Source organism: Rhinolophus sinicus, chromosome 3 (assembly GCF_057876585.1).
Source record: "Rhinolophus sinicus isolate RSI-liver-muscle chromosome 3, RSI-T2T, whole genome shotgun sequence".
NCBI lineage: Eukaryota > Metazoa > Chordata > Mammalia > Chiroptera > Rhinolophidae > Rhinolophus > Rhinolophus sinicus.
The window spans coordinates 88,316,134-88,328,222 of NC_142503.1; the positions used below are offsets into that span (position 1 = coordinate 88,316,134).

General features: G+C 40.7%; 1 protein-coding gene across 1 annotated transcript in view; it reads left to right on the forward strand.

Moving 5' to 3' along the window:
- The window catches only part of CCDC192 (coiled-coil domain containing 192), a 156,270-nt gene extending 151,531 nt beyond the window's left edge, over window positions 1-4,739 (forward strand). The window contains exon 6 of the mRNA XM_088796920.1: window positions 4,423-4,739. Coding sequence (XP_088653046.1) covers window positions 4,423-4,709 — 287 coding nt within the window. The 3' untranslated portion in view covers window positions 4,710-4,739. The remainder of the gene's footprint in view (window positions 1-4,422) is intronic.
- Window positions 4,740-12,089: the final 7,350 nt, after the last annotated feature.

A 12,089-nucleotide genomic window follows, 5' to 3' on the forward strand; every position in this document is an offset into this window, starting at 1 on the left:
TGAGCCTCTGGATATGAGGTTAAGCCTAAGATTATCTGTTCAGATGACAAAATATCAAGCCTTAGGCAGCCACATCCTTGGCAAGACCATCTGAGCTGCTAGTGAATGCCTAGGAAAGACCACAGGTGTCTGAGCTTTGGGGACATGTGGAGCTGTCAGGACCTTAGGGACACACATTCCTTCCAGATGAGGGAGACTGAACTAGGAAAGAGCAGTTCAGGACAGGTCATGCTAAGGCTAGCGGTAGAGTCTGGAAAACTATGGCCTTGGGCTATTTCCACTATACATCGCATGCGAGGCTGAGGAATCCCCTGCTTTGTTGAAGAATTTAAAACACTTTTGATATTTGTAACATGTGTAGAAATGGAACAAAAACATTTCTGTTTTATGTGTAAAGAGGTCACTCAATAGTAAAACATTCTTGTATGAGAAATTTCTTTTTTGGTGTATATATTCCTTAGCTTATCTCCTTATCAGCATTTTCGTTTATGAAAACAATACAGTAGAAATCAAAGGCCTCGTGCCATCTCTCCTCTTTCAGTTTCATCTTCCTTCTCTATTCCTTTTCCAATGTGTCTTCCCTGTGCTATGGACTGAATTGTGCCACCCCCCAACCCCCATCATATGTTGAATCCTTAACCCCCAACATAGTAATATTTGCAGATGGCGCCTTTGGGAATTAATTAGATTTAAATGAGGTCATGAGAATGGGGCCCTCTTCATGAGATTTATGCCCTGATAAGGAGAAACATCAGAGAGCTTGTGGTCTCTCTCTCGCTGCCATATGAGAACACAACAAAAAGGTAGCTGTCTGCAAACCAGGAAGAGAATTCTTACCAGAACTGGACCATGCTGGCACCTTGAGCTTGTACTTCCAGCCTCCAGAACTGTGGCAAAATTAATTTCTGTTGTTTAAGCCACTCAGTCTACGGTATTTTGTTGTGGCAGCCTGAGCAGATCAAGACAGTCCGACTCTCTTTTTCTACTACTGTTCTTTTCTGAGACAGCAGACAGAGGATGGAGATCTCATGTCTATATTTGCCTATGTAATGCCACCCTGCTGCATTTTTGTCCCTTTATCATTAGAATTGGGTAAATGTCGTGCGGGAGACCCTGCTCGCTGAGCCATTTGTCATGCAGGGCGGCCTGCGGGGTCTCTGCTCCCGCTCCCCATACAAGAACGCAGGACATGGTGAGGCCAAAAAGGAACACCCACGGAGCCATAGGTAGGGGAGTCATACCACTATATTCTCTCTGGCAGCACTATACTCTCAATGGAGGCTGGATCCACACTGTCCGCAAACCGCCATCCACACTTGACAGCCCAGCCACCATCTTCTTGCTAGCCCCCATTCTTTCTCTCTCTGCTAGCGTAGCCACAGCAGTTATATTAGTGGCCAATGGCTCACTGGTTACAGCTGACGGCCAACTAGCCACAGCTGATGGCCATGCAATCACAGTTGATGGCCATTTACTATCTGAGCCGGCACCTGTCTATGTGAGGCCGAGAGCCTGCAAACTACTTTCTGGGGCTCTGCCCCCACAGTAAACAAAGTATTCTACTTATATTGCATTATTTAAAAAAGAAAAAGAAAAAGAAAAAAAACCATTTTGACCAGTTTGCCTTCTGGAATGGCACTAAACTCCTTTCTTCATTGTGCAAATTGGTAGAAAGGAAGGGGAAAACTGAGGAAAGGGACAGAAGGAGAACTCAAGAGAGAGGAGAAGGTGACAGACAAGCTCACACAAAGACAGGAGCCCCAGGGCACCCCTCCATCCCTGAGCCTCACTGAGGCCCAGGCTTCCGGTCCTGCACCCCACTCCTTTCCTCAGCATCTTCTCATTTCCTCTTCCTGCCACTTCCCATCTTTTCTTTCCCCTCCTGTTGGAACTCATTTTAACCCATAAGAACCCATTCTATCAATCCCAGATTTCCATGCCTCCACCTACTGTGGCAACAGAAAGTTGATCTATGTGCTAATGGCTGAGGATCAGTGATCCTCCCTCCCAAACAACAATGCTATATGTTAACTAGAGGCATGTAAAAAGAATACATCCACCTTGGTTTCAGAGAGTGCTCATCCAAAAGGAAATCAGCCCAGCACTATTAAGTAGAAAAATGAGACGCACAAATGCAAGCCACAATAATATTTTTAAATTTTCTAGTAGCCATATTTTTAAAAAGTAAAAACAAATGAGTAAAATTAATTTTTAAAATGTATCTTGACACAATATATCTCAAATATTTTAATACATCATCAATGTTTTTATATTTAATGAGATATTACACAATTTTTTCAAACTAAGTCTCCCAAAACAAATACATATTTTATACTTACAGCTCATCTCAATTCAGACCAGCCACATTCAGTTACTTAATGGTCACATGTGACTAGTGTCTACCAGAGTGGACAGCACAACCCTAGCCAGATAAAAAGAGCCTCAGATGAAAAAAAGGCCTACCACCACATGGACTCCCCATCCAGGGCCTGAAAACACGGGACTATTAGAGAGGCAACAAACTAAAGGCCCCTTTGAGATCTGAGATTTTTTTTTCGTTGCTTTTTTTAAAAAGTACTCAAACCACTGTCACGTGGGGTGGCATGCGGGGTCTCTGGTCCCGCTCCCCACATAAGAACGCAGGACATGGTGAGGCCAAAAAGGAAGACCCACAGAGCCATAGATAGGGGAGTCACACCACTATAGTCTTGCTGGTGGCTGGGTTGGAGACACAGGAAGCAGGAGCCAAACGATCTGCAACCCGCCATCCGCTTCTCTCTGCCAACCAACCTCACCTGCCAACTGCAATCCACTCTTGCTGACTCAGCCACCATCTTCTTGCTAGCCCCCATTTATTTGCTAGCGTAGCCACGGCAGTTATATTAGTGGCCAATGGCTCACTGGTTACAGCTGATGGCCATCCGGTTACAGCTGATGGCCATCCAATCACAGCTGATGGCCATTTACTACCTGAGCCAGCACCTTTCCACGTGAGGCCCAGAGCCTGGAAACTGTACTCCTGGCTCTGTCCCCACACCACCATCTCCTCAAATATTGTTAGAAGTTGAAATGTTCAGAATAAACATTTTTCCATGGATTCTTAAAAGGCAGCATATTGCTAATAATAATTTCTAAGAGCAGAGACTAGTTTGACCCCTCCCTTCATGATTTCTGTGAGGCCAACAGCATCCCACCCGTTGTGCAACTTGGTGCACAAGCTTTCACCCTGTGATCCCTCAGGAGAGTGATGACTGCACATTAGTCTTATTTGCTGAGAAATGAGTAATTATATGCTTGCATGGACTAGCAGAGCAAAGCTGTTCCATCCCTAGTAGGTGTGCAGGTACACAACAGTTACAGACTTTTGTATCCTGGACTAATAGTTAAGTTTCACTTGGGTGCAGCTGTGGGTTGTGTTACCACTGGGGCTTGAATAAATGCTGAACCTTCCATTATAGTAATCAATTGTCAAGACAGTGTGTCAGATTCATCCATATGCCACTGGCTCAATTATTCCTACAATTGTACCCAAGCTCTGATGTCCCTTACTTCTTGTAGCTGAAGACTGCCTTTTATGTAACCAGAGAAGTGATTTTAATGGTAGAACTTTCAGAATGAGAGCGGTAAGGAGGATGGTACTGCAAAGTCTAGTAGAATGGGATCTGCTTTCAGCAGTTAAATGTTTTGATGGTCTTGGAAGATTTGTTTTCAAGGATTCTCTGCTGCCAGCCACGAAATCTTTTATCTATTTGTTGGAGCCTCACTCTCCCTCCTTACTCAGGGGCTAGCTGATAGAAATTGTTAAAGGATAAGCTTTTATGTCCAGGAAGTATTTGTGATTTTATTAAGAAACACTGAAAAGCCTAAAAGAATCTCTATAGGAGATGCCATGCTAATAGAGCTTTTCTAGATTGCCTCAAATTACACCCCTGCCGACTCTAAAGCAGACTTGGGTTAAAAAACTAGTCTATTCTCATTTACTTCTCCCAGAAGGAGCAATGACCTTTTTTCTCAGTCGAATTAAAATTCAAATTGAAGCATATTTCTGCCTGATAATAGCTCTTGTGAAAGATTCTTAGGGAAAAGAATAACATGAAACCTGGGATAGCTGTTGTTTGTAGACTGGATCTTCAAGGACAGCCCATTCCCATGGTTAATTGAAAGTTAAATGTGTATAAAAAAGAGTTGGCAAAGACTGATTCTCCTTCCTCTCCAGAGGCTTCCAAGTTCTTTTTTCATGAGCACCCAGAATCTTTCCCCTTACTGGATCCAGATTCCATTCTCAGTATATCTGACCAGATGACGCAACATCTGTGTTCTCTTTTAAGAACGTGAGAAATGAAGCTTTTCATCTTCCCTCTCTTTGAGTTCTGGGAAATTCAATTAAAACTGCTCAGACTTTCCTTTTCTTGTTTGCTTTAGAAGACAACTCACCAGAAGAGTCCTGCGGCAGTCTCCCGCCTGTGGAAGAAGGTGATCGAAAAATTAGCTTGATTATGGAGTTGTCGACCCAGGTTTCCCTGCAGACTGAGAAGATAAGTCAGCTGGAAGAAGTTTTAGACGAAAAAGAAAAGAAGATTCAGCAGCTAGAAGCTGAGCTGGGGGCCCATCCTTTCCAAGAGGTCAAGGACTCTCAAGAATGTTTACAAGAATCCCCCATTTTCATTAATAATAGCATTGGTCCTGTGGTCTCTGATGAGGATATGTAAAGATTCGCAGTAAGAAAACAATAAAAGTTCACTAAGTCTTGTCAACGTAAAGCCTAGAACCCAATTTGTCTCCTCACTGGAAAACTCACGGGTTTGAATATATCTTATAATGTTCATGTTGGAAGGAAACAAAACAAAAGGAAGTGTTCAGAAATAAACACGGAATGTTAGGCATCAGGAGTCACGTAATCCACACAGCTGTACAATACTATGTTTTCAGACATTCCTGGTAACAGCGGGAGAGGGAAAACCACAAAACTAGAGAGATGGTAAAAAACTTAGCATCATACTTTTGCCAGGTTTGTCACACTGCAAGGAAGGGATGGCACCAGTCCCATTTTTGTATGCAGCTCAGCTGTGAACAGTAAGCTGTCATGGAGGGCAAGCTTCAAACTGAGGAACGTTAGGGTACAGAAGAGCCAGATCACTGCCAGCCGAGTAAACAGCCATGAAGTCTGTCCTTTCTGGTCCTCTAGAATGTATTTCTTGATGGCTTGTATTTTATTAATATTCAGCAAGGGTAGAAATGAAATAAAACCAAAGCTATCAAAAGAAATAAAGAATGGATGAATCAGAGCAAAGTCCTTTGGGAAAAGTGTCCTGGGACAGCATCTCCTTGGGAAAACACAAAACACTGATTTTTCCCTTAGGAGCTACTTAGTCTTGCTACTAAGATTAAAGCAAAATATACTTATTTATTCTGATTGTACCAAGGAGCTGTGAACAGCACAAAATAATATCAGGAAAAATAGAGGATGGAAAAGGAAAGCTACCCTGTAAGTAATGGAATAGAAAGAATCATAGATCATATTCCTCTCCATGCATCCCCCTCAGATGAATTATTTCCCACTGAAAGGAAACAGCTAGGCACTAACTTTTAGGAAGACTTTAGTACTTAGTTCTTACTGTCCCCTTGTACCATGACACTAGCTCTCCCATGAATCTGACTGTATTGTTACTTCTTGATTTAATTCAACCAGTTCAACAAATACCCACTGAAACTCTTCTATCTACCAGGCACAATAATAGATGTTAGAAATATGGTAGCAAACATGAAAATCACAATTTTTATCATCCAGCAGTTCATAGACACACATGAGTCTCCTTCAATGTAAGGGTGATTGTAATGAGAGATGGAAAATGGAAGAGAGAATGTGTGTGAACGAGTGAACCTGATTAACACTGCTTTAGTAGAGGTTCTCAAATGTAAGCCTGAGTGACCAGTAAGAATGCATAATCCTGGGCTCTGTTATATAGCCCAGGAATGCGCATTTTAACAAACAAGCATGGTATTCCTGATGAATGTATTCTGGGCACTACATTTTAAAACACACTGGGTTAGGGCTGGCTTTAGATTAAAAGACTATCCCTGGAAGAACTTCTCCTTGCAAACCAGGTAAGGAGTATTCTACAGTATGTAACTAGTGTATAGTGTGATTATGGATTCTGACGAACTCCAAAACAGTTTCTAAACCTGACTTTTTAAAAAAAGGTAATAGGATTTTGGACTCAAAATAGGTTCATAATATTGACTCTAGAGGTTCACTGAAAAAGGAAAAAAGACATGAGTTCTATCAGTAGGTTCTGTTTTCCTACAAAATTAGAATCGTCCTATATTTATAACCTCAGAGTTTCACCTGAAATGTCTGCAAGTATGTGCAAATGCAGTCCCTTATCCGAAATGCAAACAATGTACACCCCCCTGGTCATGAATGCATGCCAACCCCCGAAAGGGATGCAAAGCACATCTCCTTGGTTCTAAAAGAAACTTTTCCACGGAATCTACTTCAGCCCCTACAAAATCCACTTCAGAAATCCCCTCTGTCTGGTCCCTCATTCTCACCTCCTCAAATCCCATAATCCCCTTGGTCTTTTCTATTTCTCTGATACCAACTAGGTCTCCCAGTTCCAGTCTTGAAGTTCTGCCCATTGTTTCCAACATCATGGTGAGGGTTGGCATATCCTTGCTGTGTATTTCTGTGAGACAGCTTTAAATCTTTCAGTTGGTTAGCAGTGGACTATCTCAAAGACCAAGTATCACCAGCTCAGTTTTGATGTGTTACTATGATCAAGTCTCCATCTCTTTATTTTATCAAAGATTGTCTCCAAAGAATTACGTGGGATATTGGGGGTGAGCTAGATAGAAAGTGTGGTGGGGGGGGGGGGGGGTGAAAGAAAAAGAAAATCCCATTACATTCCAGATAGGGTGATGGTAACTTCTAGATTGACTTCCCTGGCTAACCCTCATCAGGAAAGCAGCCTTACAGTGAAGATAAAATAACAGACAGAAGTGGAACTGCAGTTAATAATTAATTGAGCCTGTCACCTCTAAACAACCAAGGACCAGACACTGAAGAAGAAAGCCTCAAGGGTCACATTACCCTGCAAAACCATCTTTACAACAAGCTGATCTTGACTCAGGTCTAGGTTATCTCCAAATCAGAAGTGGGAAGGAGATTTGGCCCAAAGGTGAATAGACTAATCTCTGTTAGTGACACCTTAGTATAAAAATTCTTTAAATATTGAGATTTTACCGAGGTAGGGGGTGGGGTGAGAAGAGGCGTTACTGGACTCCAAGGCCTTTCTAAGTGGAAAATTTCACATTCCCAACTGAACATTTCTCCCATTGTGTGGCCCCCAAAGTTTATTTTCATTTTCTCCCATTCCTCCAGGGAATTGAGTAGTATGCTTCCAGTTGTGCTGAAGGCCTGATTCAGACAAACAAAATCAGATTATAGCCTATACGATAAGCCAAAATCTTATTTTCTCAGGAATAAGTTGGGTTGTACTCTACTGATCTTTAAAATATCTGGTGTAAATATCACGAGGCGATTAACATGCAGATGACTCTAATTCTTTAATGCAAATCATCAGGTTATGTATCTGGTTCAACAACAATAACTGGAAATTCAGAAAAATAAAATATTTAACAAGGAACTCAAGCCATTCTCTAATATTCTCATAACATTGACAGAGATATATGAAAAGTTTTAATCTTTTTTTTAACTAGGCATTAACTCTTCTTAGAGAGAAACTTAAAATTGAATGTGTGATATGTCTAACCAATTTAAATAAATGTTGGATTTAACCATTTAATTTCACTATTATGAATATAGGAAGCTGAAATCATAGCAACAGACTTATTAAAGACTAGCAGGAAAGCAAGTCATTGGAGAAATGGGCCCAGAAATCTGAAAGGCGTGCCCTCAGATTCAATGGAGTTCAACAAAAGCAAAGAAACTATATTTTCTGCCTAAATGCACTTCTGGGAAAGAATGAATTCAATCAAGTTTTGATTATCTCCTCTGTGCTTATCCCAAAACACATCATTTGTTTCTACATTACACTGAAATAAAGAATTTTTGCTTTAATGCAATAAATAGAGGAGTGTTGATGAATGTTGCAGGCCTATGTCAAAATAATGTTTATTTGGCAGTTATCAAGTATAGGGACTACAGAGACAAAAGTATTCCAAAAGATGCAAGGAAACATTTTTAAAGTTCTTGGAATATCAAATTTCTGAGATTTAAAAAGTCTGACTCACGTAATTTGAAAAATTAGACAAACCCCCCAAAATTAAAAGGAAAAAGTACATTGTAAAGAATAAATCATTATAATTTTCCCTGCTATTACAAGAAAATTTTTTATTAAGATTTCCCAGACACAAGAGTGCTTTTTTGCTAATAGAGGAGAATCAAGTTCAAGAAGGAAATAACCTTTTTAAAATAAAAATACTAGTGCACTGGGACAAAGTTCAAAGCAAGACAGGGCTGGTCATGAGATTTCCCATTCCTGATGAAATTAGGACTTTTGTGGTAAAACCAAACCAAACTAGTTCTTATTCCCAGCTTCCCAGAGAAATTGATCATTTGGCATCAGATCCACAGTACATTCCCAATAACATGAACCTGTGGCAAGATGACATTTAATTATCTAACCACTTCCATCTATGAGGTTTACATTTGTTTGCTTTTTTTTTTTTTTTTTTGATTGTTTAACAAAGAACGACACTTAGTGCTCAAATCCAATAATACCCAATCCTCTGTTCTTGAATGGGAAAAATCACACAACGTACGTCTAATAACTCTTGAGTCCATTTTCTTCAATGTCACAAATAATCATCAAGAGTTCATTATGTGATGTCACCTTTTTCACAGAACAATAATAACACAGGTAAAGGGTGACAGCAGAATGAGAGAGAAAGAACTAGTCCAGTCCCAGCTTTTTGTCATATGGGGTCCAAACCATGACAACAGTGAGTTCTAGTTAAAATAAAAAGCTGATAATATAATCTTTGGCCTTGTAATCAAAAGGTGTGCCCAACTGGTTAGCTCCTACTTGAATGAAGTTGGTATGGTGATGGTGAAAGAAACAACACAACGCTACAGTGGATGCCCCATTATCTTGTTAGCGACCTGCATTTACTAGCCAGCAGTTATGTATATAGTTATGTATGTATATAGTTATGTATATAGACTAATATTTACATAGCCATTTATAGTTAATTAAAACATTTTCAAATCGATTATTTTTTTTAATCTTCATGAGATAGGTTTTAGCTAGATAACTAATCCCAAGATTACAGCTAGGAAATGCTAGAACCAGGGCCTGTGGCCCGCTGGCCAGTATAACTTTCATAACACTTCCCACCTCTGTGCAGTTACATAACAAAGACATCCATTGTCTATACTTCTTTCTCAGTTCAGTCTTCACTTCCATTTACATGAAAAACAATCTTCCATAGGTCACTTCTTTCTCAAGCTTATTCCACAGAAGTCATAGAACTGTCTACATTCCGCTGACCTACTTATTTGGTTTAGCCAGAACAGTGTTTTGCTTTTTATTTGCTCATTGTGTTTTACTTTATTTTGTTATAAAGTAAATGCCTTCCTGGGGATTTAAAGTATAGCATGGGGAATATAGTCAAAAATATTGTAATCACGGTTTGGTGTTAGAGGGGTACTAGACTCACTGGAATGTTCACTTTGTAACGTATATAAATGTCTAATCACTATGTTGTACACGTGAAACTAACATAGTATTGTACGTCAACAGGAATTGAAAAATAAATTTCAAAAATAATAAAGTAAATGCCTTTAAGAAGTGTGAGGTTACACTCCACAGTTTGCCCCAGCCCCACCATTCCCAATTTTCTTATGCCTGGCTGCTTAAGACATTTATCTTACCTGCCTGGCCCTGTAGGTAAATGGGTTAGGAATCCCTGCCTCACGATGTGTATACCAGGTCTGATTTGATGTGGTTGTCACCATCAATTTCAATGTCTTGAGCTTTTGATTTATCACCTATTATATACATTCAAAATGAGTATATTATATCCTACATTCAACGTTAATGCGTAATCCCCAAGGCATAACAGAGACCGAAAGAAAGTAACTAACCAAAGGTTCACTGCATCTTCCTCATCAGTTCAGGACAGTTCTAAATCTTTCTTTTTAAATGTATGTGCTGTGTAGAAGGGAATTCTGATAGTCAGAAGTATTTTTATCCAAAACCACAAGCAAAAGTGAGCAGGTAAGTGACAACTACCAGAACGGGCATTTTCTAAAAGAAAACATCCCCCCCAGAGTCGTTCTGCTGACTTAATCTACAAAACTTCCCATTTGAGGTCAGTGGCATCGACTCCATTTTACAAAGATGACAAAGCAAAGACAGTCAGTTAAGTGACATCTGCAAAGATTGTTGGTTCCAGCTCTAGTTGCTTTTGTCTTCTTTTTAGATGAAAATGGAGACATTAGGTCTCCTTAGTACATTTAGCATATTTAGCAATAATGCCTTAAATTTATAAAGCAAAGTGAAAATTATGCCATCACTTGTGCTGACAACCCTGTGAGTTATGTGTTTCCCTTTTACAGGTGGGAAAACTAAGCTCCAGACTTTAGAGCCAGAATAGAAACTACAGCCACAGGCCAAATCTAGCTTGCATGGTTGTTTCTGCATGGCCGGGAAGTTTAGAAGGGTTTTACATTTTTAAATGGTTGAACAAAAACAACAACAACAAAATCAAACAATATTCATGACATATATAAATTAAAATTTCACTTATGTTTTATTGGAACATAGCCATACTCATTTGTTTAGGTATTGTCTCTGGGCCATTTGTTTGCTACAATGGCAGACTTGAATAGTTGTGACAGAGATCTGTAGCCAGCAAGCCTAAATATCTGGGTCTTTACAGAAGAAATTTGTGGACTCCTTGTTTGGAGTAAATTAAATGAATTCTCTGAGTTATATATAGCTAGTAAGTTTCAGAAATAGGCTTGAGTGTGATGCACTTATTTCAATTTGACTACTTATGATCAGAGTATATCCATCCACTTTTATACAGATTTGTTTTCCATTTGGCATCATAGGGAAAATATGTTACCCAGGGTCCCCAAATCTCACCAGGCATGGGCCTATATTTTAGCTAAACTATAAGCCCATGTCTTTTTTTATCCTGTAACAGAATGTTTTTCAGAATATTAATACATTTTTCTTCCTGTGTTTCTCTTTCTCCTTCTACATTAAAAAGAGAGCTTACTCTGTATCCCTTTGCCGAGGACCCAAGAGCTTTGCGTAAAAGGAGAAGCTGCCCACAAGCTACTCCTTTCTAGGCTTTTCTTTCCAAAGCCTCAATCCATTACGGAAAGAAGGGTTGAGAAAGTGTATCTGAGGGAAACTTTGAGGAGACCTGGAGCACTTCCCTCCACTTCTGGGGAGAGTCAGAGAGGCACGTGTGTCCCAGTAGCAGCAGGAGCCTGCCCTGTCCCCTGACATTGCTTTAGGGATGTAGCAGGATCTCAGAGGTATCAGCCACAAGAACCCCAGGCAGGCTGGGTTCTGAGGCCGAGGGCTTCATGCCCTGCCAACAGTCCCATATCCACATATAACTTGGATGTGACCAAGCAGACTAGGACGATCGGGGACTCAGAATCATCAGATGACAGAAGGGTTGTTGCAGAAAAGCGGCAAGGACCGAGAAACTCAAGTGGCAGGCAGAGATCAGGGAGAACACAGCTTTATTACGCCGGAGGGCTCAGCCCAAAAGACTGAGCCCCCAGCAAGATTTTGAGCAGGTTTTTAAGGGTTGGGGACTTCCTTGAGTCGGGGAAGGAGTAGGTGTCATCTGGTGATTGGCTCCGGGTGTGGCTTGGAGGGGGTTATGGGGAAGTGGGCTGGGGCTTAGGCTGGGGACTTCTCTCTCCGCTGGGGCCACCATTTTAGCTCAGTTCCACGTGGCAGGGAACCATTTTAAGGTCAGTTTCCCCATCAGGGTCTCAGAACCAAGAACCCAGGCATGAAGCCAGGGGAAAGGAAGACACAGGATGACTGAGGTCAAACCTTCTGCCTCCCTGATGGGATAGGGGCTCAGAGTCAATA